Here is a 22,842-nt window from a genome sequence, read left to right on the forward strand (position 1 = left end):
TATATATACACCTTTTCTTGTTTATTGACTCTTTCTGAAGCCTCATTTACTTGCAATGTGATGCATATACTCTGCAAATTCATATATATTAACTATGGTGCCTTAACATCAAAGTCAACACTGTGGCCTCAAAGTAAAACAATTTTTTGCTTAAAATACCACGCTGTAGATATATGAATACACATAAACAATTATCGCTTGCTATTTACGTCGTACTTTTTACCTTTATTCTCTCATGACAACAAAAAACAACAACAAAGGTTTATTTTAAATGAAATCTATATATAAAATAGGAAGATTACTGGAAGTCAGGGTGTGTACAAAGTTCAGCAGAAACAGCCACAAATAAGATTATCTTGTGAACAAGGAACTCATTCTTGAAACTGCAAAACCACACATTATTATTGCAAAGTGTTAGAAGTAACGTCCATTTTTATGCTGAATTAGCTTGGGTGTGTGTTTGACTTCTGTCGCCGAGTAATTCTCTCAACCACACAACCAGATCATGATGCTTAAGCTGTTGTTGTATATGTCATTGTACCACTGGTGTGTACCTGCTGTTTAAACCTGTTGTCTTTGTATCCATATGAAATAAACACCAGAACAAAATGTATCACGCTCAGTTTATCAGTTTGTTCTTTCACGTTACAGTTGTCTCAGACATACAAACGTCACCGAGTCTTTGTAGAACAACATCCACTTAACACTCACCGTTACATTCAAGTGAAATGGATGAGCACACACAGAAAATCTGAGCTCTAAATTTCATTTTCATCACAACACGACACAAATTCACAGTAAAGACTAAATATAATTAGATTAGATGGATTCTATTAGACAGTCTCTGTGTGTAATGTGACCAACGAACACTGTTTCATCAGAGCGATGCAGAAAAATCACAGTAGCAGTAGCATTAATAACAGTCCCAAGAAGTACAGTTTAAAATGGCACTTTTCCCTCCAACTAACAGGAGTTACACCAACAAGCACTTGTGAATGCACATTCATCCAGCCAGCTTTGTTTTAACGTCTACAATATATTTAATGTTGCAACACTGACGCTGATCAGATCCTCAGCGTAACAATCCAGTGCCTTTACATACAGCATTTAAATAAATACTAATACATAATTCAATACAATGCTGAGTTTTACATTAAATAAATATAATCGCAAAATATTTAAGCAGCTTATACTGTAGGATTTGTGATTTACTTACTGTAATATATTGATATTTGACTGGAATGAACTAAAGCTCAGGAATGTACAGTACATAAATAGGGATGTAATATCCCTATAGACAACCATGACATATTTAATCTTCATAATGCTCAACACTTTATTGAGACACCAGTGTTACCAAGCCATATTTACATTAATCCTTTCTTGAACCTTTTTGGGATTGCCATGCATCACTTTCCTTGTTTGCACAAGTACAACAGCAGCAGCAGCATTTTGGAAAATAGCAACCGATATAACTTTGTAATGGAAAATTACATTTTTATTTTTATTTCTCTCTGATTGCATTTGACCTTTTAGAGTTCATACAAGTCAGCATAAGTTCACTAAAACACTATACTGCACTTTCAAGGTGCGACCTGCACACAGGGTTTCGCTCTGTGTGCATGTCTCCTTTTGCACAGTTTATTGGCATTTGCCAATAAACTAAAAAAAAAGTAATCACTGAGTCTGAATCATTGCTAACTTCTCAACAGCCCTCACTTGTTGAATTTTTTGATGACAAACTTGGCATCACAAACGGGATCCTCCTCGAGTCTTGGACCGGACCGTCGCACCGTCTGAAGGTGACGACCTGACACCTCTACCTCGACAAAATTCGTCAGAGACGAGAGGCAGTTGAGCGGAAGAGGATCCAGACAAAAACAAATTCTCAAACAGGTCAGAAGTAAAAGTCCTGAAACACTCTCCTACATAAAAGAAAAAAATTAAAAAGTGATTTAAAATTAGAAAAAAATATGCAATGGTAGAGTTAATCTATGTACCAGCGAGCATTTTTCAGCTTGTGCCAAAAATCTGAGTTTTAGGTAATTTGTCAAAAAGATGGGATAAAACAACAATTTTAGTCTTTTTCCAGTTTGTTGTTGACCTACCAACAACAAAGCAGAGGCCCACAAAGGTGAGCTCCTCTGTCGATGCTGGTCTCTCAGACACAAACCTATTCCACCAACCAGAAGACCCTGGATGGCGTGACCTGACCAGCATGGTGTCCAACCTACTGTCTCCACAGCACCCATGATCCATGATCTGCCTAGATCTATGGGTAGCCTACTTTCTCAAGATCAACGTGATGGAGAGTTCAGCTCATCCACTATCCCATTGACAAAAGCTACCTCATTCAGGCTCTGGCACAGTCGTCCACCAGCAGGGGTTTTCCCCCACAGATTGGCCGAGACCAGTACCCAGACCAAGGACCACAAAGACATCCATCTGAGGAATGCAGATGTTACAACTGCAGCAAATATGGCCACTGGGCCAGAGGCTGTCCCTGCCCACCGTTCACACATGAACAAGCCTGTCAGTGAGGCTGGGGAGGAAGCAACACTTGCTTGAGCAACTGATGCATGAGGCGTGAGATCTACGCTGACAGCCGACCAACGCCCAGAAAACAACAGAAAGGGAAGTGAAAACACACACAACCAAGAAAAACTAACAGAAAAAAACAGCTTGCAAAACTAACCTCACATCAGCTCACTGAGACCCATTTAACTCAGATTCAGAATAGGACGTCAGTGTTAGAAAAACCTCCCACCCCACACTGCGCTTATCACATCACAGACTTTTACACTGATTAGCTGATTAAATTTCAATTGTGGTTAACGTGGGACAAACAATAAAAATAAATCTCCACAGTCACCCGACTACACCTGTGCTGCGCTGTAGGCCACAGTCTGTTCCTTAAACTTTTTCTGTTTACATTTTGGCAAATTAAAAGTGCGCAGAATCCAGAGACAAGCACAGGCACGAGGACAATCTTATTTCTATGGGGAGACTCTCTGCATGTTTATGGACACTGCAATGTGACGGACATCTGAGATAATAACCTCCTCAGAACGTGTTGCTGAAACTCAAAAGTGCCACTACTACAGTAAATTATTTAACTCAGCAAGTATATGTCAAAGCAACATTCAGCTGTCTTTATTATGCTGCTCAGAGTTGGGTTTAGGCCTGTTACCACGAGAACAAGTGCTCTTGTCTTTGCTCAGGATGCTGGTGTCAACTCGAGAGAGGGTGCACATGCTGCTCTGGTGACACGGTCGAAGTCTTGTGTTTCGGAGCTCCAGCTCATCGTAGCTCGACACCCGGACGAAAGGACACCAGCGGAAAACCTGCTTGAAACCGGCCCGGAACCTGCAGCCGAATCAGCCCCCCCGACATGTGATCAAGGCGCAGTGTGCAGTATTTACGTGTGTTTGCGCTTGAGATTGTGGGTCTCTTGAGCCTGCTCGTACTCACCTGCTGTTGAGGCAGCAGTAGATGATGGGATTGTACATGGTGGAGCTCATCGCCAGCCACAGCACCGACAAGTAAACCTGCTGGATGTACTTCCACTTGTTCAGGCGCACGTTGATCCCCACCACAATGAAGTAGATGTGGTACGGCAGCCAGCAGAGGGCAAAGGTCACCACTACAATGATCATCATCTTCACCACCTGCAGAAGGAAGCAGAACAGCTCAAGAGGCCACCAGCAGGAGAGCAGAGAGACATCTCACAGCAGGGAAAACATAGCGGTAAGAAATAAAAGGAACAACGGATCCAGTCCATTAGTATTGTGCACTGCCCTGTCTCTGTGGGCCACTTGGACAGAATACAAATTTCATTAGTGAAATTGGAGACACAGTCAAGACAATGCAAGTACAATCTGTGTTACTGCACAGTTATTTCTTCATTCTACAAAGTGACAGAAATACTCCAACCACTTAAGGCAATAATAATAATAATAAAAATAATAATGCATTGGTTTTAGATAGTGCTTTTCCATTGGATGCTCAAAGATAGATGCTTTATTCCTCCCAAACTGGGAAATATGAGTACCGTAATTGCTGTCTCCCTCGGGCCATGTGCCTTATTTTCATTTCTGAAAGGTGGCAACCCTAATAACAACTCAGTTAACATATCCATAGTTGGAAAGGAACTGTCATTGCCTCCAAATGGCCAAAAAATAAATGAAAATAATACGTTTTTTTTCTTGTGTGTAGAGGGGGGTTAATCTACATTTATTGGTATTCATTTATTAAGTGTAACATACACTGGTTTTTGCACTACTTTACAGCTGATGACACATGAATTACTGATGTGTGGGATCAATAAAGTTATTGTACTAAACTAAGAAGTTTTAATACATTGTTTTTGGTACCTGTTTCCCATTAACTTTAGTGTGTGTGTGTGTGTGTGTGTGTGTGTGTGTGTGTGTGTGTGTGTGTGTGTGTGTGTGTGTGTGTGTGTGTGTGTGAATTAAATAAGCTGAGGCATTAACCTAAAATTCACCGTCAAAATGTGCTTTAAATAGTATTTGCATTACTTCACTGTGCAGCTTTGCCTCCTCTGACATGCAGTTACATCACATCAGCGGGCCAACCCAGTCAACGACGCGTCTACGTATTAATGTCTATGGTCACAGCTGACAGGCTGACACAAACATGGCTGCCAATCCTCGCCTACGCCCTCTCCGACCACCACCAACATCACTAACACCAGTTCACACTAGGGAAAGGTGGGTTAAGTGTTTTGCCCAAGGACAGACTAGGGATAGGGTGGAATCAAACCACCAGCCTTTCCGTTACTGGACGACTGCTCAACCTCTACCTGAGCGCTGCGTAAACCTCTTCTACCCTCTTCGAAGACCTTGAACATAATGCAGACCGTTATGAACAATGTCCACCACCCTCTACACGACACCATAGTGTCTATTTATCCATCTAAAAACACCATCCTACACAGAAGTGTTAGTATCATATAAAATATGCCCACAGCCAAGTCACAGGTTGCGGTATGAGATCTTTCATTCATTCATCTTCTGTAACCTCTTGTCCTATCCCAGCTGTCATATTCCCGCTGGGTGAGAAGTGAGGTACGTCCTGAGCAGGTTTCCAGTCGTTCACAGGGCTAACAGAGAAACAGACAACCGTTCACACTCATACTCTCACAGCTATGAATCACAGATGAACCTAACGAGAATGTCTTTGGACGGTTGAAGGAAGCTGGAGAACCCACTCAGAGAATATGCAAACTCCCCAGTCAGTTGCTGTGAGGCAAATGAGAATAAAATGTTTGACTTGTCTGGTCATTTCTCTCTGTCTTTCATATGGGGGGGAGATATATTCATACTAATCATACTTTACCCCCTTTTTTTAACAGCAAAGAAATTTGAAACATAAAAGAAACAGCTCAATACAGTGGAAGAGGACCGTGATAAAAGGTCGGCAGAAACAAAAAGCGTTTATTTATCAGAGTTTTCAAAAATCCCATTTCACCTATTTTTGCTTGACAAAAAAATGACAAATGTCATTAGACTGGCAACTATGCCAATAAAGCTGCATCAGTTTAATTCTTGATTTAGTGAGACTGTTTGGCGTGGATTGAAACCAGCTGTATACACAATATACTAGAGCATATAGTATATTGTGTATACAGCTGGTTTCACTCTGTTGCCACTTTATTAGGTACACCTGTTCAATTGCTTGTTAACAGAAATAGCTAATCAGCCAATCACATGGCTGCAAATCAATGCTTTTTGGCATGTAGAGGTGATCAAGACATCAAAAATATCCAGTGAGCGGCAGTTGTGTGGATGAAAATGCCTTGTTGATGTGAGGTCAGAGGACAATGGGCAGACTGGTTGGAGATGATAGAAAGGCAACAGTAACTCAAATAACTACTGGTTACAACCAAGGAATGTAGAATACCATCTCTGAACGCACAACACGTCCAACCTTGAAGAAGATGAGCTACAGCAGCAGAAGACCATATCAGGTGAAACTCTTGTCAGCTAAGAACAGGAAACTCAGACCACAATTCACACAGGCTCAACAAAACTGGACACTAGAAGATTGGAAAAATGTTGCCTGTTTCTGATGAGTCTCGATTTCAATGTGACAATCGGATGTCAGGGTCAGAATTTGGTGTGAACAACATGAAAGCATGGATCCATCCTGCCTTGTATCAATAATTCAGGCTGGTGGTGGTGGTGTGATGGTGTGGGGGATATTTTCTTGGCACATTTTGGGCCCCTTAGTACAAACTGTGCATGGTTTAAATGCCAGAATGGTTATTTTATCAATTCAAACATTATGTTTAGTGAAGCCATGTATCTGCTGAACCGTTCCTACTCATGTCCTGCTCAAACTTCACTGCCAACAGGATAAATCTCCACATTACAAAAGGAAAAAACTCTCCAAATGTCGTAACACAGTGGAGAGTTTCAATGCATGGTCATTATTAGATATATATAGTTTTGATAGATACATAATGTGTTGACCATTTCCTTTCTCATCATAATTGCCCATTCAACAAGTTCAAAATGACAGACCGGCGAAGAGGGAAAGGTCGCTGATGACGCTCCGGTGATGACGCACCAGACGCAGCAGGTTCCAGGTGGGCTGGATGGGAGAGCACCTCAGAGCTCATCAGTGATTTACAGCACAATGCAGAGCTGCAGGGGGGTAAAAGCAGCAGACGGCTATTACAGCCTATTAGAGCGCCAGCACAGAGGAGAGAGGAGATGAGAGGGACTTTGTCTTTTCCCCGTCCAAGACACAATCTTGTCAGAGGGGACCTTTGAATCAATCCTTACACTGTCTCACAGCTTTGTTTCCTGGCATTTAGAGGCCTCTTTCATCTTCCTCGGCTCAATTTTGACAGAAATCGGCCCCTCTGATGATTTTCTCTCTCTGTGGTCCTTTAAAAGATTGGAGAGTGCAAACCCGCACCTGTCTCTATTGTGCTCATTGTGTGTGCCATTATAATTCATGTAAATCTATTCTCGGGCTATTGAATATATATATATATATATTTCAGAAATCGGTTTTATATTTTCCATTTTTTTCTTTATAAATGAAAAACTTCCAGAGCCTGACCCTTGAGCTGTCTGTTTGAAATAATCCGACATGCTGACATACAGTATTTGTGACGTTTATTGATGAATTGTATTTCCTGGCAGTAATCCCAGGGCTGTCTTGATAGATGCTCGTCACGACAGCTGTGACATGGCCCTAATCCCTGTATAACCCCCGGTATCTGCTGCAGCGCACACTGTATCTGAATCCAAACTAGAGTAAATTAAGTCTGAGGATCCTTTCCTCTACAACAAGTTACATTTGCAAAGGTCTGCATTAGTATACGACAACGTAAAGTGCTCTTGTACTTTTCTGCTTTTCAGATGTTAAGTGTGAATTGAGAGTGAATTCCCCTCATGTCACTGAACTGCTACGTGTCCTTGCGTCACATTTCACTGATTAAAGCTCTAAGTGATCCACAGTCCTTTGCACTTTGTGGCTCTGATCACATTTGTATTAGCTTCCACTGCAGTGTGCTTTGCTTCCTCCCCGACCAGCACTTTTCTTATTAAACATGTGGACCCTTGTCGGTGTTGTGCACTAGTGTTCGTGCTCAGGGGAGATTATCCAGCAAAAGTAACAGAATGAATTGAGTTTCACTCAACAACAGAGCTGGTGGTTTTCCGTCTAAAAATAAGTAAACAGGCTGCGTGTTACACATAGGATCCTGAAGTTTTCTTTTCTGAAATTTTTTTTTGTTTTCCTTTTCAAATACAGGCTTTCTGTGTCCAGATATCGTCCAATAAACTTTAACCCTTGATATTCCAATGTGTTTTTCACATGTATAAAGACAAAGAGATGTCTCTTAGTGAACTGTGAAAATAATACTATAGTAATACTAAATCTGCACGTTATATTCAAACGTTATATTCAAACTAAGTCTACAGATCCACATACATTAAAGTATTTTTAGAGAGTATACACTAAAATAAACTTGTCGATTACCTTCCTCTTAGCCCGCAGCTGTCCGTGATAGTTATCAGACGAGTCTCCAGGGATCTCACCTCCCCACAGCGTCACCCCTACGATGGTGTAAGTGATGCACATCACCACTAAGGGCAGCATGTAGACCAGCACTGTAACTATGATGTGATACCTGCACAAACAAAGAAACACTTCACCAGAATATCTTAAGATATGTGACTGAAGCAGCAAGAGGAGCAGGATAGATGCAGATAGATGTAACTATAACGCTGCTCTGCTGTGACGAGGATCAAGTTGAGGTAGAAAAAATAAAAAATAAAAAAAGGAGGCTATCAGTGTTGTCTCACATGAAGGGGTCGTCTGCCATGCGGGGCCAGGCCACGTAGCAGAGGGTCCTGCGGGGCAAGGTTCGAATGGTGGAGAAGTAGCAGAGGGGGAAGGCCAGGACCACGGCTAGACTCCATATACAGACGATGACTCCCATTGTGGCTTTGGCAGACAGGCGAGGCTTCAGGGGGTGGATGATCGCCATGTACCTGCAATGAAGAGATCACGAAGCCCTGAGCAAAGATTTGAGTTTCTGCCTGGTAGGTGTGATGCAATACTGATAATCATGATCACAGATGATCTCCGGCAGAATGCCTCACTTTGATTTAGTCAGACATCCGGTTTAGTGGATCTGGTTTGTGAAAATGTACTTGTCATTCAAACTTTTGAAATCAGAGCAAAGAGAAGACACTTCAAGACATTAGTGAAGATATCTTGATTTCCTACTAAGGAACATATTTAATGGTAATACATGCTTCAGATATGTAGACTCTATATATATATGTATATGTATATATATATATATATATTTTATCCCTATCAGTGACATAATATAATATAAATATTTGATCACGGTAAAAGTAAACAGTATGGAAAGCAACGTCTTTTTTTCTTTTTTTTTCTTTTTTTTTTTACAATTAATTATTAATTTTATTAACAGAATAATTAGGTCGTCACATACACAGAAGTAACTTTCAATAAAGGTATCTTCAAATGAGCCATGACCAGCGTGGCGATTATTCCTAAATAAACGCAATAGACTCAACTAAAGGTTCGTATATTTGTCCACAATTGCCTGTACCTGACTCATGCAAACCTATTCCGGATGAACTAAACACCTTAACTTGCCCTTGCAGATTTACCTGTCCAGGGCTATCGCGGTCATGGAGTAGATGCTGGCAAACACAGCGGTGACAGGGAAGAAGTTATGAAACCTGCAGTACACTTCCCCGAAGTACCACTCTCCGTGGGCCGCGTAAATGAAGTTGATGAGCGTGTTGAACGCCGCCATCGAGACATCAGAGAAAGCCAGGTTCAGTAGGAAGTAGTTGGTGACGGTCCTCATGCGCTTGTGAGCCAGGATAATCCAAATCACAATCAAATTCCCCAAAACCGCCACGGCCAGTACCGTGCTGTAAGCCACCGACCAGAGCGCGATGCGCCACGCCGGCTGCACAAACTGGTTGGTCAGATTCCTGGTTGTGTTGGATCCATCTCTTTCGGAGGCCATTCCTCAAGTGTCCTCGGCGGGATCTGATCCAGTCTGCCGCCGGCCAGCGACACACACCGCTTTGGTGTCTCTGATGCGCAGCGTGCGCACAACAGCATCAACATGTGACCATTAGACACAGAGAGTGGTCCTGATGCAGCCACTCCCTGACACCAGCCACTGTGATACAGGAGAGGATAAACTCTCTTTACCAAGATGAACTAGCCATGCTTTCTAAATTCTGTTATTACCACGGACAAGTAAATTAATAATATTTCTTGAAGCAGTTTTCCCTCAGAAATTAATTTCATTTTGTACACAATACCTAAATTTACATACATACATCACTTCTCCTGAAAAGTCCAGTCGCCTCTTGGCAACTCACTGATTTTAACTTCAGACCTCATTCAAAAGGGATGATGCTGCTGCTCCCGTTAGAGCTGTCTGAAGCTTTAGATCAGCCTGAGTGAGATACAGTTAATCCTTAAAAGCAGAGCTCATCGCTTCAGGATATTATATAGGCTATTTGTCTATGTTATGTAAGGAGAGTGAAACAGATCAGAGTGAAAGCCATTAGACGTAGGATATAATAAAAATCTTTAGCTCACGATATCATTTGAATGTTACTCGGTGTAAAGTTTGAAATGTTGTGACGACTCTCTATGTCCTACATTAAAAATTACCCACTGGAACACCCAGGCCGTTTTCTTTGTGACCTGACTCATGAAGTAAGTATGAATTCCCTCAGGGCAGGAGGTTAAGATTGTGCCAAAGTTGACTGATAATAGGATCATAAAACACTGTAGCACACAACAAGCTGACATTAAACTGCACACAACTTACTCAAGATCAACAAAATAATAAATAAATGTGTGTATCCCTGTGGTGTGCACCATTATACCAACATGCTGGTAAATAAGATTTATGTCAGTGACCACTCAGACTCAGTAGCATTTATAAAGTCACTGTGGTCCAGCTAGGGTAACTTTTGCTTGTCCCACAGTTGCACACACAAGTTGCAAGACATCAGTGAGTTTATAATAATAACAAATTGGTTATTTAATGGGTTATAATGCCAACTATAGCCACAGTAGCTGCCTCACCAAGGAAAACCCTTACAGTGTGACTTTAAACAATAACTTTAAAGTGCAGCCCCGCAGAGTTTTCTTTCTCAGGCTCCACCGCGTGTTGTTTCCGTATTGGCATCTCTGTCTCTCAAACATGTCATGAGGAGAAAGGAGTCTCTCTGGAATTCACAGTTAAGCTGCGCAAGCTGCAAATAAGACCACAAGAAGGTCAAAAAGTCTGTTTCCTCTCAGCAAGACCTCATTACCTGGAGGTCACCTCTTTTGGGCGACTCCCTGTCTCAAATGTCACGGTTCAGCCCTCATCCAAACACGCCCTGTCCTCCATATTAAAAAGGTCACAATCTATTAAGGCTGATGGTGTCATTAGCTGCATCCAAAGGGATTTCCCCCTATTTTATATGAATTATTCAGGCATCATTTAATAAGTGCGGGTGGCGGCAGGGGAGGGGACCGGGTCTTTTTTGTCTGGCGTCTGATCTGTGTGTTATTTATTCAGCATGTGAAAACTGACTAACACACAGAGTTTGACACAGCAGCACAGCTGAGCCAATGGGATCCCGCAGAGACGAGTAAATTTGTGAAGATGTTTCGCATCTTTTTAAGCCCTCGTTATGATCGTAGGCGTTTAGAAATAATATTCAACCTGGAATCAGCGCAAACTGCAAATTCAAGACAGTTCACACACACACACACACACACACACACACACACACACACACACACACACACAAAACCAATACAAAAAGAAAGAAACAACTTTTTAGATTGTTTCCACTGTTTGTTCTGAACATCCCAATTGTTTAGTGGGAAATTAAACCAAAATAAAATAAATGAAAAGCTCTTCAGGACTTCCATGTTGTTTAATCGCTGGTTTATCTTCCTCGGTCGGCTCAGCAGCAGCAGACGTTTCCCAGTCGTGCAGTTTTATTGTTGCATCAAAAAACTTTTTTTCCCATGTAAGGTTAGACTGGGACTGACATGAAAACTCTCCACTTCATGTAGAAAGTATCTTACTTACTCATTATTTGTTCTTTTCCTTGCTTAAATACCTATTTTGCATATTTGCATGTGTACAAGCATGTGTTTTATTGTGCTGGGAGCTGTAAACTGAATTGCTCATATGGGATGAATCAAGTTTTCTGAACTGAACTGAATAAATTGGCTGACGCATACACAGTTAAAACATTGACGCATTCAGAGCACATGTATCATATGAAAAAGTGCACAGAAAATCCACAGGGATCACATAAATTCTCTATGCCAAAGCTTGCTTTAAGTATGTTGAAATCAGCAAACCAAACTGATTTCCACTGTTGTGTAGCCAGCGCTGCAAATCATTCAGTGTAACTGTTCTGTTAGAGGAACAAAAAACAGTCCTACTCATCTCTACAGCTTGTGCAACGCTGTGAATGCAAAAAAACAAACAAAAAAAAAACAAAAACAGAAAATATGTTGGATTCAGCACGATGCACAAATCACCTTTTCATGAATGCTACTCTAATGACACATTATCAATCAGAGACTCCATTTTAGGAGTGAACGGAGGTGGAACTTTTTAGGGGCCGTGTTGCAAATTGATGGCAGATTATGTCTCAGCTCACCTCTCCTGCTCAGAGGAGCATGTTCCAGTTTGACATAGATGTCTTTGTTTACTCCGCTGAATTGTTTCCTCCTGAGCTGGCTCTCCTGTGTTTGTGGGTGGGTCGCTTTGCCCCCTCCCCACCCAGTGTACAAGTCTGCACATTCCTCACTGCACTAAACAGCATGAACTACGCTGCTCTGTTTTTGCTTGGGTGAAAAATTTAAAAAATATACGAAAAATGTCCAATCAGCCAAATGTTCTGCGACCCCCCTGCAGTAGACCTATGCCTTAGAACCTTCACAGACATGTTACTCAATAATTTTTGCTCATAAGGCTAAAAATTACATTTTACAGAAACGACCATCGTCACTATATATGAGATGTAGACGTATGTACGTTTGATCATATTGATGTATTTGTATCTGCTACTTTGACACCTACTGAGAAATTGTACTTCGCTCCTGAAAGTCAATATATTTTTAACTACATTATTCAGATTCAGGAAACTTTATTTGTCCTCGGAGGACAATTTAAGGGACAAGTGAGCTGCATGACGTGTAAGTACAAAACACTTTTAAGGAACAAAAAATAGAAAATACAAAGTATGTGCATGAATTAAATTAAATTCTTCTGATCAGTGTAATAATGGTCTTTTTGGACATAATTCCATATTTAAGTGGATATCAGGCCTCAGAGAGAGGTATTCGGTCTGTAGGGACTGACATGTGGATCATTGAGTAAGATACACCCCTCGCTCCTTCCCAGCTCCTCCCTGTTATCCAGATATGGTCACATTTATGTTTTAGCAGTCACAGATATGTTGAACAGCCTCTCTGTGCATTGGCTGCATTGCTGTTTCCCTGATCGGGAACTGCAGATACGAACTCTAACATCCTCCGCAACAACTGTCTTTTCAAGGAATTAAAGATGAAATATGTACACAAAAATAAGGCCGCAGAGACGTTCAAAGACGATGAACAAAGAAACAGGTGAGCCATCCGTTTCTTCACTGAGGGAAACTGACCTAAAAGCTGTTGTTTCAGTGTAACTATCACAAATATCTCACACAGCACCATGGACACACAATTGAGGGCTGCAATAGTCACATCTAATTAAACATTCAGAATTTAGCCTTTAAACTAAAAACAGCATAAAGGCAACAACCCAATGTTCCTACACAATAAAACCAAATTTTGCATTAAGTTGTTGTTTAAACTGTGAGCTGTCACTCCACTTTTGATGTTCAGATGACGGTCAAATGTCAAAAGAGTTGAACAACGACAGACATCAGCGATCGCATCCATTTCATTAATCGTTGACTGACGTTCCTGCCAATAGACCTTGTCAGAGTGAACTGAATTAAACATGTTGGGAGCAGGGAGGGAGGTGAGTGAGCGACAGGAAGCAGCTTATGATCAAGTGAAGGATTCAATAGGATTACACGTCTAAATGCAGCTAAGGACTCCTCTTGAGAAAAAGAGAGTAAACGAAATAGACTGGAAGAGTCGTATGGAGCGGAAAGATTTGAAAGTTCAGAGGTAATTTACTCTTTGCCTTTTTCTAGATTAGTAATCCCCAGTAATAATATAGCATAGCGTGGCATATTTTGAAGTCAAGAGATGTAATTCAGCAACACTCATGACAAAAAAAGAGTCAAGTGCACACGTGTCCTGATGTTTACTAAGCCTTTGTTTGCTGTGCATTTTTGATTTCTCCACGGTATTTGTGATCAGTAGGACCTAAGAAATATAAAAACTAAGGATTATCTTTCAACAGGAAGTAGTAGTCTTTGAAAAAAAAATGTTCTCAATATGTAGACACTGGGATTATTTCATCATTTATATTATAATATCAGTCACCAATGTGTGACAAAATACAAAACTGTTTGTTTTAATATCTGTACATGGCTGAGCAAAACCAGTATTGCCAATAATCAAGTCCCAGCGTCCTCAAACGAGTACTTGATAATTAGCAAGCTAGTATTGCATTGATAGAATCTGCTAAACTCGTGGATCATATCAAACTAGAAACATTGATAAGCATAAATAAATAAGTTTTAACTGTAGACTTGATGGGTTTTGTTCTACGTCCACTATTGTCATTTGATCATCTGTAGAATGAATCCGATGAAATGCTAGTGATGTGCAGATTTTATGTATGATTCATGATTGTATGATTGTGTTGTGTGTTTGTTTTTTCTGTTGTTGTATTAGCTCGGCTGTATATTAAATGAGGCCACTATCTCAATACACTTCAGAGTTTAAAATAAATAAATGAATTATTATATATTATTATTCTGATGTCCTGTATTCTTTATGAAGCTATGATTTGAAACACACTACATTTTTTAGATACATTAGGGTGAATTTACAGAAAGTATCGTTATTGCCGATACCAACCTGAATTTCGGTGGTATCGAACATCACTAATGACCGTTGTCATGTTTTTATCGGCTGGTGTATTGACCCGTTGCTACCACTTGATGGCAGACTAAAGCGTCCACTAACGACGACAATGGGTTTAAATGAAGTGGAATAAGCTGCAATAAAACCTAAAACTTAATGTCCCCATGTGAGGACGCAGGGTCTCAGTAGGTTTATTTTGGGAGTTGGTCTGAATTGAGAGTGTAAGGATACACGGAGCTGTGTGCTGATTCATGATATTGGGATATGTAATATAAATAAAGTCCATTGGATCCTAGATAATGTTTTATTTTAAAAGGTGTGATGTGCAGCAATAAGCTGGAAATTTTAATGAAATGGGCAGTAATTTGAATTATTTGAATAAGACACACTGGCTGGTGGAAAATGGGGCACGTGAGCTGCTTTCAGTTTTCAGTTCACTCATCTTTCTGTGAATATACAGTAACTTCTGAAGGGTACAGTGTCAAGATATGTATGTGTTTAAGCATTTAATACCGCTCTGCCTCATCACTTCCACAATATTCTGACACTTTGTATGAATTGTGATTTATTTGGTTAATAAATTCCTATCACTTATCTTGCCTTGATTTATATTAAGCAGGAATTCAATATGCCCTATCTCCCTATCATATCTGCTGAGATTCTGGGATTCCTTGTTCCGCGCCTAAATATGCCATTTTGTTTGTATTAAATTGTTGCAAAAACTCTTTAGTTGCACCGCAGCCCACAGAGCTCCTGTTGGTTTAATAGAAAACAGGAAGTTCCTGTAACACTACAGTAAATGAGTCACTGCTTGAAATTTGATCTGAAGAAAGAAAAAAAAAAAAAGGAGAGCCACTGAAGGGATATCTACGGTACAAGGAAGCAGGAGGGACAGCTGAAAAACAAAACTGTCAGTAAGTGTGCGTGGACCGGTGTACTAGCATTCATTCATTGGTGTCTGGAAAGTGGCGGCTAAGGTGCTTCACGTGCAGGTTATGAAACACTGCATAGGTGCTCTGATCCAGCTTCCTCTTTATGTTCAAAGGTTGCTAAAGTTCAGTGACTGACAAACAAGGCTGAGTTTGGCTGAAAGGTAAGTCATGCAGGTTTTCTCATTGTTTCTTGCATATCGTCCACTAATATTGTGGTATGTCATGTGAAGGTTTTTCTGTCTAAAGGTCGTGCTGAACGTAAGCATGTAAGCATATTCTGTGGTCGTGGCAGAGACATTAACAACCTGAAAGTCCTGAACACTGTGTTCAAGGCAAACTAGTCTCACTCGTTCGGTTTTCTCTGCAAATAAGTACCAAAGATGTTTTGCTACTTGTCTTTGACAGCTGTTGTTTGTAGTGAGTGAACGCATTCCTGTACTCTGTCAGCACCAGTTGTGGCTTGAAGTCACTTGTAGTTTTGGTAATAGATCTATTCTTGGTGGTTTCTAACACACTATAATGAAATTGTTATTAGATAGGTCTTTTCTGTGCAGTGGTTGACAACAGCTGTAAGTGCGACTATGAAAACACACTTTGTATCACTGCAGGTTTTACTATAGTGTCAGACTGTGCCTCCATCTGCTTATAATTTTAATATAAAAGAATTTGTATACTGCCTATACATTTTAAAAGAGATGCTTAAAAAATATTATAAATATTTCCAATAAGCAGGCAGACATCATGTTGGAATTATCAGCCACTGATAGATAATAAATATACGTCTCAAGGATAAACAAGTAACGCTAATATAATAAATATGTTATTAATAGTGATAATGTCAATTAATTAGCCCTGATCGTGATTTATTCCTTATTCAAAGGTGAAATAGAAAAGATTCAGTCAAAATAAACACAATCTTCTACATGCACACATACAAAGACAGGGCATTTGAGGACAGGGCCTCTCAGCAGCTGTACGACCCCCCCGCGTTCCTGGTGTTGACCCGTCTCGTGACTTAAACGTCCTCGTAGCTACTGACTGAAAAGAAAAGAAAAAAAAAAAACATTCAAGACAACATTCAAAGATCCATTTCATCTCTTTTTAAAAATACTTCAGGTCAGCCCCATTATTTGTGAATCTGGAAGACACTGCACTACGCCTCGGTGTCCTTGGTGTCTCTTTAAAGGACATAGGCCGCTAACCGCAAACAAACTCAGTTAATCTTTTGAACTCTGGAGTAGTTTTATCTGAACACAAACAGAGAAGCTGCAATGACCCAGAGTAGCTTTGTGGTTTCCTACTCTCTGCTCCCTCAAATTGTAAGTGTTTCTAGCTTGTTTTTCATTAGTTTTTTTTTTAAAATTGATTGTATAGACTGCCATGTTATAAGTTTTTTGTTTGAAAGTGTGTCCAAAAAAAAAAAAAAAAAATAGATTTTCACGTTGAAGAAATCCTGAATTGAAACCTTAATGATTTTCTGTCCAGCTCTTCACGAAGGTTACAGCATGCCATACCCATATGTCCTGAGGACTGGGACCAAAGCAAATTAACAAATCCCACTATTCTGCTTTTATATGCAGCTTTATATTTGGTTTCCCTCTTTCTCCCAGGGGTCTTCAATGTTTTTCAGACCAAGGACCCCCAAACTACTGGACAGATTAAGCAGGGACCCCCCTACCTACTATTTGTGTTTTATATAGACTCGACCTAGTGCTACTCATAAATATACGATTATTATTATCATCATCATTTTGTATTCAATACTATCCCTTAACCCTTTACTAAAATATGTTGAATTTGTGTTAATGTGTGTTAAAAGAAATTGAACTTTGTGGGGGAAACTTAAAAAGTAAATAAAATGTACATATATATATATATATATATATATGTCCAATAAACTAAAGATTTTGTGACCCAGTACCATTCTGTCACCTCATTGTGAAAACTACACGCTGCAGCACGCTGTCCTAATATATAAACTGTTGCGAGCCATGTACACACTGGCTATCTTGCATCTATTTATAAATGAGTGACTGTGCTGACCTGCTTTTGGTTCGGCTGTAACTCCAACTCCCCTCTGCTCAGTTAACTGTTAACGTCATCATCTCAGTATGTAGCATAGACGGACGAACAGGACTCATGAAACAAGACAACAAGTGGCTCCAACAAGGTATCTCATGTACACATGTAACACATTTTGTGCAATGCAACTCATTTTCCCCCCAGACAATTAAATACTGAGGAACAAAATCTTATGGCTGAAAAATAATCTATGTGCATTTCAAATGCAGGGCAGACGGCCTGATATGCAAACAATAAATAAATAAAAAAAAGAATATACATGTGCTGCATTCATACTGTGAGAGATTAGTTGTGAGAATGCATTGCAAGCAGCTGACCGTTTTAGTTTTATCACTTCAGAGACGACGCCAGACACGAACAACCACTGAGCTTCAGCAAAGGTCCCCCTAAAATGACACCAGTGAGCCTCGAGAACATTAGAAACAGCTGTGACTGCCAGATGAATGAGCTGAAAACATCACTGCGCTCCAGCAGTTAAAGAGTGTGTCGGGGTTTGGGACGCACCCTCACATGTGGCTGAAGAGATTGCACAGACCTGCGAAAATCTTGATAATGGTTATTAGTAGGAAACAGGTTTTAGGACTTCCACTGGCAAACAAACAGATCTGGATGATTGTGACTGTTCCTTGAAAAGTCAATTTGTCAAAGAAGAACTGTTTGTGTCGTTTGTTTCAACACGATAAAAGCTCTAACGTTGTATTTCCATCTGTTTAAAGATGAACAACTCTACTAAGAAATCCTTCAATGTGTCTGAGAGTGTCAGTCACTTATTACATGGAATCACTCAGTGACACTTTCAGACCAGTTTCTGGCCACAGACTGAACCCGATAACTCCTCCCCTGGTTATGAAGTAGCTGGTTTGCTCAGGGAGGACGTTTAAAAGGCTCAGCTAACAACTAACAGTGTCTCTCTTCTTCTTTTTTTCTTTCTCCCTGACAACAGATGGAGCCCGTCTCTCTCCCACCACTGTCCAGAGTTGCCATTTGTGGTGGCACTCACGGAAATGAGATGTCAGGGATTTACGTGGTTAGGGAAATGCAGAAACAGAACGTGGACAAAATTGGACCCTTTTCTGTAACCACTCTCATATCAAATCCTCGGGCCGTGGACGCTTGCAGAAGATACACAGAGTCCGACCTCAACCGCTGCTTTACCAGCGCCTTGCTCAGGTGAGACGTAAGACGATAGGTACCAAAAGTTTGAAGTCGTCTGCACTGTCGAGGCGAAGTTAACTGAAGAAAAGCCTTCATTAGATTTTCTGATTTCCAGTTCTCCCATAACAGATTCAACACCCCATGAAGTGAAGCGAGCTCAGGAGCTCAATGCTCAGCTGGGGCCTAAGGGAAGCGACCAGGCCGTAGACGTGCTCATAGATCTCCACAACACCACAGCCAACATGGGCCTATGCTTCATCTTTTACTCTGTGGACTGGATCACTCTGCACATTTACAAGTACATACAGGTACATGCACAAGAGTCCTATTTTAAAAGGATGCAACTGAAACTGGTAATTCTCAGGTTTCTGATTAATTTCACCAAAAGAAATGCTGTATTTTATTTATATTCAACGATTCAATGAAATCTGAAGGTTGAGATAGTGACTGTCTGAAAAATTAGGATTTTTGCACAAGTCTGCAGTCATGATGAGGGCTCTGTGGGGTAGCACTTCCCTATGTTTTAACATTGGGCACACACACAAAACAATCCTCTCTTCCCTAGTTTAGCTTGTTAGCCAAAAAACTTGCTGTTTGGCATAAACAAATTGCACCTGTGGTTCATTTAGGAGGAAGCAGTTGGTCAAACAGAGAATGCGACATGACAGCAGAGGTAACAGGGAAGTCAGACCATCGCCATAGTCATTAAATTTGATCATCTGGGAGCTATAAATATCTGTCCAAACTCTGTAGGTGTTGAGACATTTTTTACAGCATGCGAGGAAACTTTGACCTTTTTCAGCACTTCAGTAAATGTCAACCTGGCTAGGGAGGGAGGACCCAAGTGGAAGGCACACAGTCCAGAGAGGCAGACTGAGGAACTCAAACTAAAATTGATGACAACTTACAAAAACAGGAACAGGAGACTCTGTGCAAAAAAATAAATAAATAAATAAAAGAAAAACAGGAAGGATAGATCGTCTTTGAGGAAGAAATGTGGTTAGAAAAAACATCTTGACTGATTGTGATCGACGATCATTTAAACGTTTGGTGAAATCAAATTGAAGAAAAGGAACAGCAGGGCTATGTTTGATAGTGAAAGTAAGAACATTTCTACACGTATGAAGTGAAGGGAACACAAGGGATTGGGACTGAACTGCTGTGTAGCCTTGAGAGAACCACTAATCACAGCAGAGGTAATCAGTGAGGCTAACTAGGAAGGCTTCAATTTCCTATAGGGAGACTGGACTCTGGAGCAATGAAAGATGGTCATGTGGTCTGATGAGTCCAGATTTACCCTGTTCCAAAGTGATGGGGGCATCAGGGTAAGAAGGGAGTCAGATGAAGTGATGCATCAATTCAAAGCTTGGCAAATAAAGTGCTATCATGATTAAAGTGCAATATGCAATTATTGCAAATGTGCTTCGTTACAGGTATGCTGAATTTTATTTGTATTCTCACTTTGTGAAAGAGTGGTTCAGGGAGCATGAGACATTATTATCACACATGCATTGGCCACCACAGAGTCCAGACTTTAACCCCATTGAGAATCTCTGGAATGTGCTGGAGGAGGCTTTGCGCAGTGGTCAGACCCTCCCATCATCAACACAAGATCTGTTTCTGGTGAAACATTAATGCAAAACTGGAGGAAAATGAATCTTGTGACATCATAGAAGCTTCTTATAGAAACAAAGTCACAGTGAATGTATGCTGCAGACAGAACTGAAGAGGAGATCCAAACAAATACTAGAGTGGAGGACCTTTTTTTTGGTCAGGCAGTGTATGTATTGGTGTTACACAGTATTTATGTTATAGTTTAAAACTGACTGAGCAAGCACTTCTGTATAAAAATAAATCAACCTGTTTGGTGCTTTTATTTCATTCCAGACTAAGGTGACTTCTGTGCCTGTTAGGGCAATCCAGCTAGAAATACCCATTTCTGAGGCTTATTCCTTGGAGTCAGTGGGCAAGCATGGCCTTGGTAAGTGCATGTGTGTGTGCATAGCCTACAGGTTTATTTAAGAATAACTGAACTGGCTACAGCATGGCTTTTCTTGTTTCCCTGCAGCAATCGAGGTCGGCCCTCAGCCCCACGGTGTCCTCAGAGCGGATATCTTTAACATAGTGAAAGAGGCAGTGGATCTCACAGTGAGATGGCTTCAGGAATTCACTTCTGGTAAGATGCAATCTCCCAGTAGACCTTCTATTGGCCCTCTGATTGGTACGTTGACCGCCAACCACAGGGCCCCTCTGTCAAGTCCCGACTTCCTGTGTTACTGTTGCTAGGGACAAACACCAGGCAGCCATGGAAAAACGTTGAAAACCTGTGATAATGGAGACTAGATGTAACACTGGGGCAAAACTGCTAAGATTGGTAATGTTTGCTGACACTGGAAATGAATATTAAGTGTCTTTATCGCTTTTCTGTGAGGTTGTTTCCTCTGTTGTACACACACTTGCTGGTGGTATGTTTTAAGAATCACAATAACGATCAAGTCTGTGGGTTTTCACCGTTTTTCTATGGGAATGGACACTCACAAACTGTGTAGCCTAGCAACAGTAACACAGGAAGCCCGGACCTGATGGAGGGTATGACCCCTCTGGTTGGTGGTGAACAGACCACCGAGGAAGCCAGCAATAGGTCAGGTACAAAAATAAATGGTGTGCTTTGCTTTTTGTGAAACCTGGGGTCAGATGAAGGTTTTGAATCTCGTTATGAAATGCTTCGCTATCTGTTATTATTCTTACAACAGTGCTTGTCTTTGATTTAGCCTGAATTCCAGATACAGTCCGTACCTGTGAGATTTCTGTGTCTAGTCCTGTACAACGGAGGGAGCATCCTCAATCCTAGAAGCAGACATGTCAAATTCACTTTAAACCAAAAGCCTTGCTTGAGTAAGGGAGCATCACTCACTCTGTCCCCCGCTAACAGGATGTACGTTCGAGGGGGGTGAAGTAGAAGTGTACAATCTGTCGAGAAGTGTTGACTATCCGAGGGACCCGGTGACCGGTGAAATCACTGCTGCCATACACCCCCAGCTTCAGGTACGGTACACAAAAGATGCCCAGATTTCGGCCAAGGCTTTCACTCAAACAACGCGTCATAAACTTGCCTTAAAACACATCCAGTAAATCATGTTCATGTCTTTCCTCAGGATAACGACTTCAAGCTCCTGCAGCCAGGCGAGCCCACTTTCCTGTCATTTCTTGGGGAGACCGTGAAGCATGAAGGAGAAGCGCTCTACCCCTTTTTTGTGAATGAATGTGCCTACTACGAGAAGAAGATTGCTTTCCATTTAGCTCGCAAGACCACGCTGAAGATCCCTTCCATATGCGTGAAGAAGGACTGAGAAGAAGACCAAAACATACCGACTTTAGATAATGAGAGACTAAATGTGTACACTGCATATCTGAATCATCTTAAATAAGCTAATAATGCACTAACTTACTGTAATGATTGTCAAACATTTCACAAGAGCAATAACACAAACAAGTTATTCAAATAATTTCTACCTCCTTAAACATCTAAAGGGAACTCTTTTTTTTTAACTTGACTGGAGGATGTTTCACAGGAAAAGCTTTTGCACACTTTATATTTATTAGAATAAATATGCTGGTGGAAGCTAATATTCTTTGGTACCATTGCAATAATGCAAAACACCATGTTTGAATGAATAAATGTGATTAAGTCTGCAAACCATTGTTTTAGGACTTCTTATTTGATTCCAGTGCATCTGCTCGGGTGCCAACAGAAGTGTGTTTGTCAGTGGAAGGAACAAAGGCCGTTATCTGTTCTGTCAGCTGTTATTATTCAGCAGCATCGACTGCCGCTCTAGCCATCTACAAGACCGTATGCGCTTACTACACTGCAGTGCTTTGACCTGAATGCTTCGTTTATGGCAGCAGGTCGATGCTTAGCAAGTATATTTATCGTAATCATTAGCACATACACACAGTGCCAACCACGACCACACTGTGCCACTCTAACTTAAACCGAACTGTGACACAAGATACAAGCAAGATCTTTACATACAGATAAGCTAAACTCATCATTACTGTAGCGCAA

The 22,842-nt window shown here is 40.8% G+C and overlaps 2 protein-coding genes across 4 annotated transcripts; one reads left to right on the top strand and one right to left on the bottom strand.

Moving 5' to 3' along the window:
• Nucleotides 1-463: 463 nt before the first annotated feature.
• On the bottom strand, nucleotides 464-9,938 carry tacr3l (tachykinin receptor 3-like). The gene is made up of 5 exons (XM_047579364.1): nucleotides 9,186-9,938; nucleotides 8,343-8,531; nucleotides 8,017-8,167; nucleotides 3,472-3,668; nucleotides 464-3,366 (listed from the first exon to the last, which is right to left on the bottom strand). The coding sequence occupies exons 1-5, from the start codon at nucleotides 9,551-9,553 to the stop codon at nucleotides 3,144-3,146; spliced, it is 1,128 nt and encodes a 375-aa protein (XP_047435320.1). The 5' UTR covers nucleotides 9,554-9,938; the 3' UTR covers nucleotides 464-3,143.
• Nucleotides 9,939-15,421: 5,483 nt separating this feature from the next.
• On the top strand, nucleotides 15,422-22,473 carry LOC125004133 (N-acyl-aromatic-L-amino acid amidohydrolase (carboxylate-forming) B-like). Of its 3 annotated transcripts, none has more exons than XM_047578537.1 (8): nucleotides 15,422-15,521; nucleotides 15,653-15,700; nucleotides 18,565-18,791; nucleotides 18,892-19,084; nucleotides 20,664-20,757; nucleotides 20,845-20,952; nucleotides 21,709-21,821; nucleotides 21,932-22,473. In XM_047578537.1, the coding sequence occupies exons 3-8, from the start codon at nucleotides 18,565-18,567 to the stop codon at nucleotides 22,124-22,126; spliced, it is 930 nt and encodes a 309-aa protein (XP_047434493.1). In that variant the 5' UTR covers nucleotides 15,422-15,521; nucleotides 15,653-15,700; the 3' UTR covers nucleotides 22,127-22,473. The 3 variants fall into 3 exon arrangements, with proteins under 3 accessions (XP_047434493.1, XP_047434494.1, XP_047434492.1); XM_047578538.1 differs by having other exon boundaries at nucleotides 15,499-15,517; XM_047578536.1 differs by lacking the exon at nucleotides 15,422-15,521 and having other exon boundaries at nucleotides 15,528-15,700.
• Nucleotides 22,474-22,842: the final 369 nt, after the last annotated feature.

This window comes from Mugil cephalus, chromosome 2, assembly GCF_022458985.1.
Source record: "Mugil cephalus isolate CIBA_MC_2020 chromosome 2, CIBA_Mcephalus_1.1, whole genome shotgun sequence".
NCBI classification, from domain to species: Eukaryota; Metazoa; Chordata; class Actinopteri; order Mugiliformes; family Mugilidae; genus Mugil; species Mugil cephalus.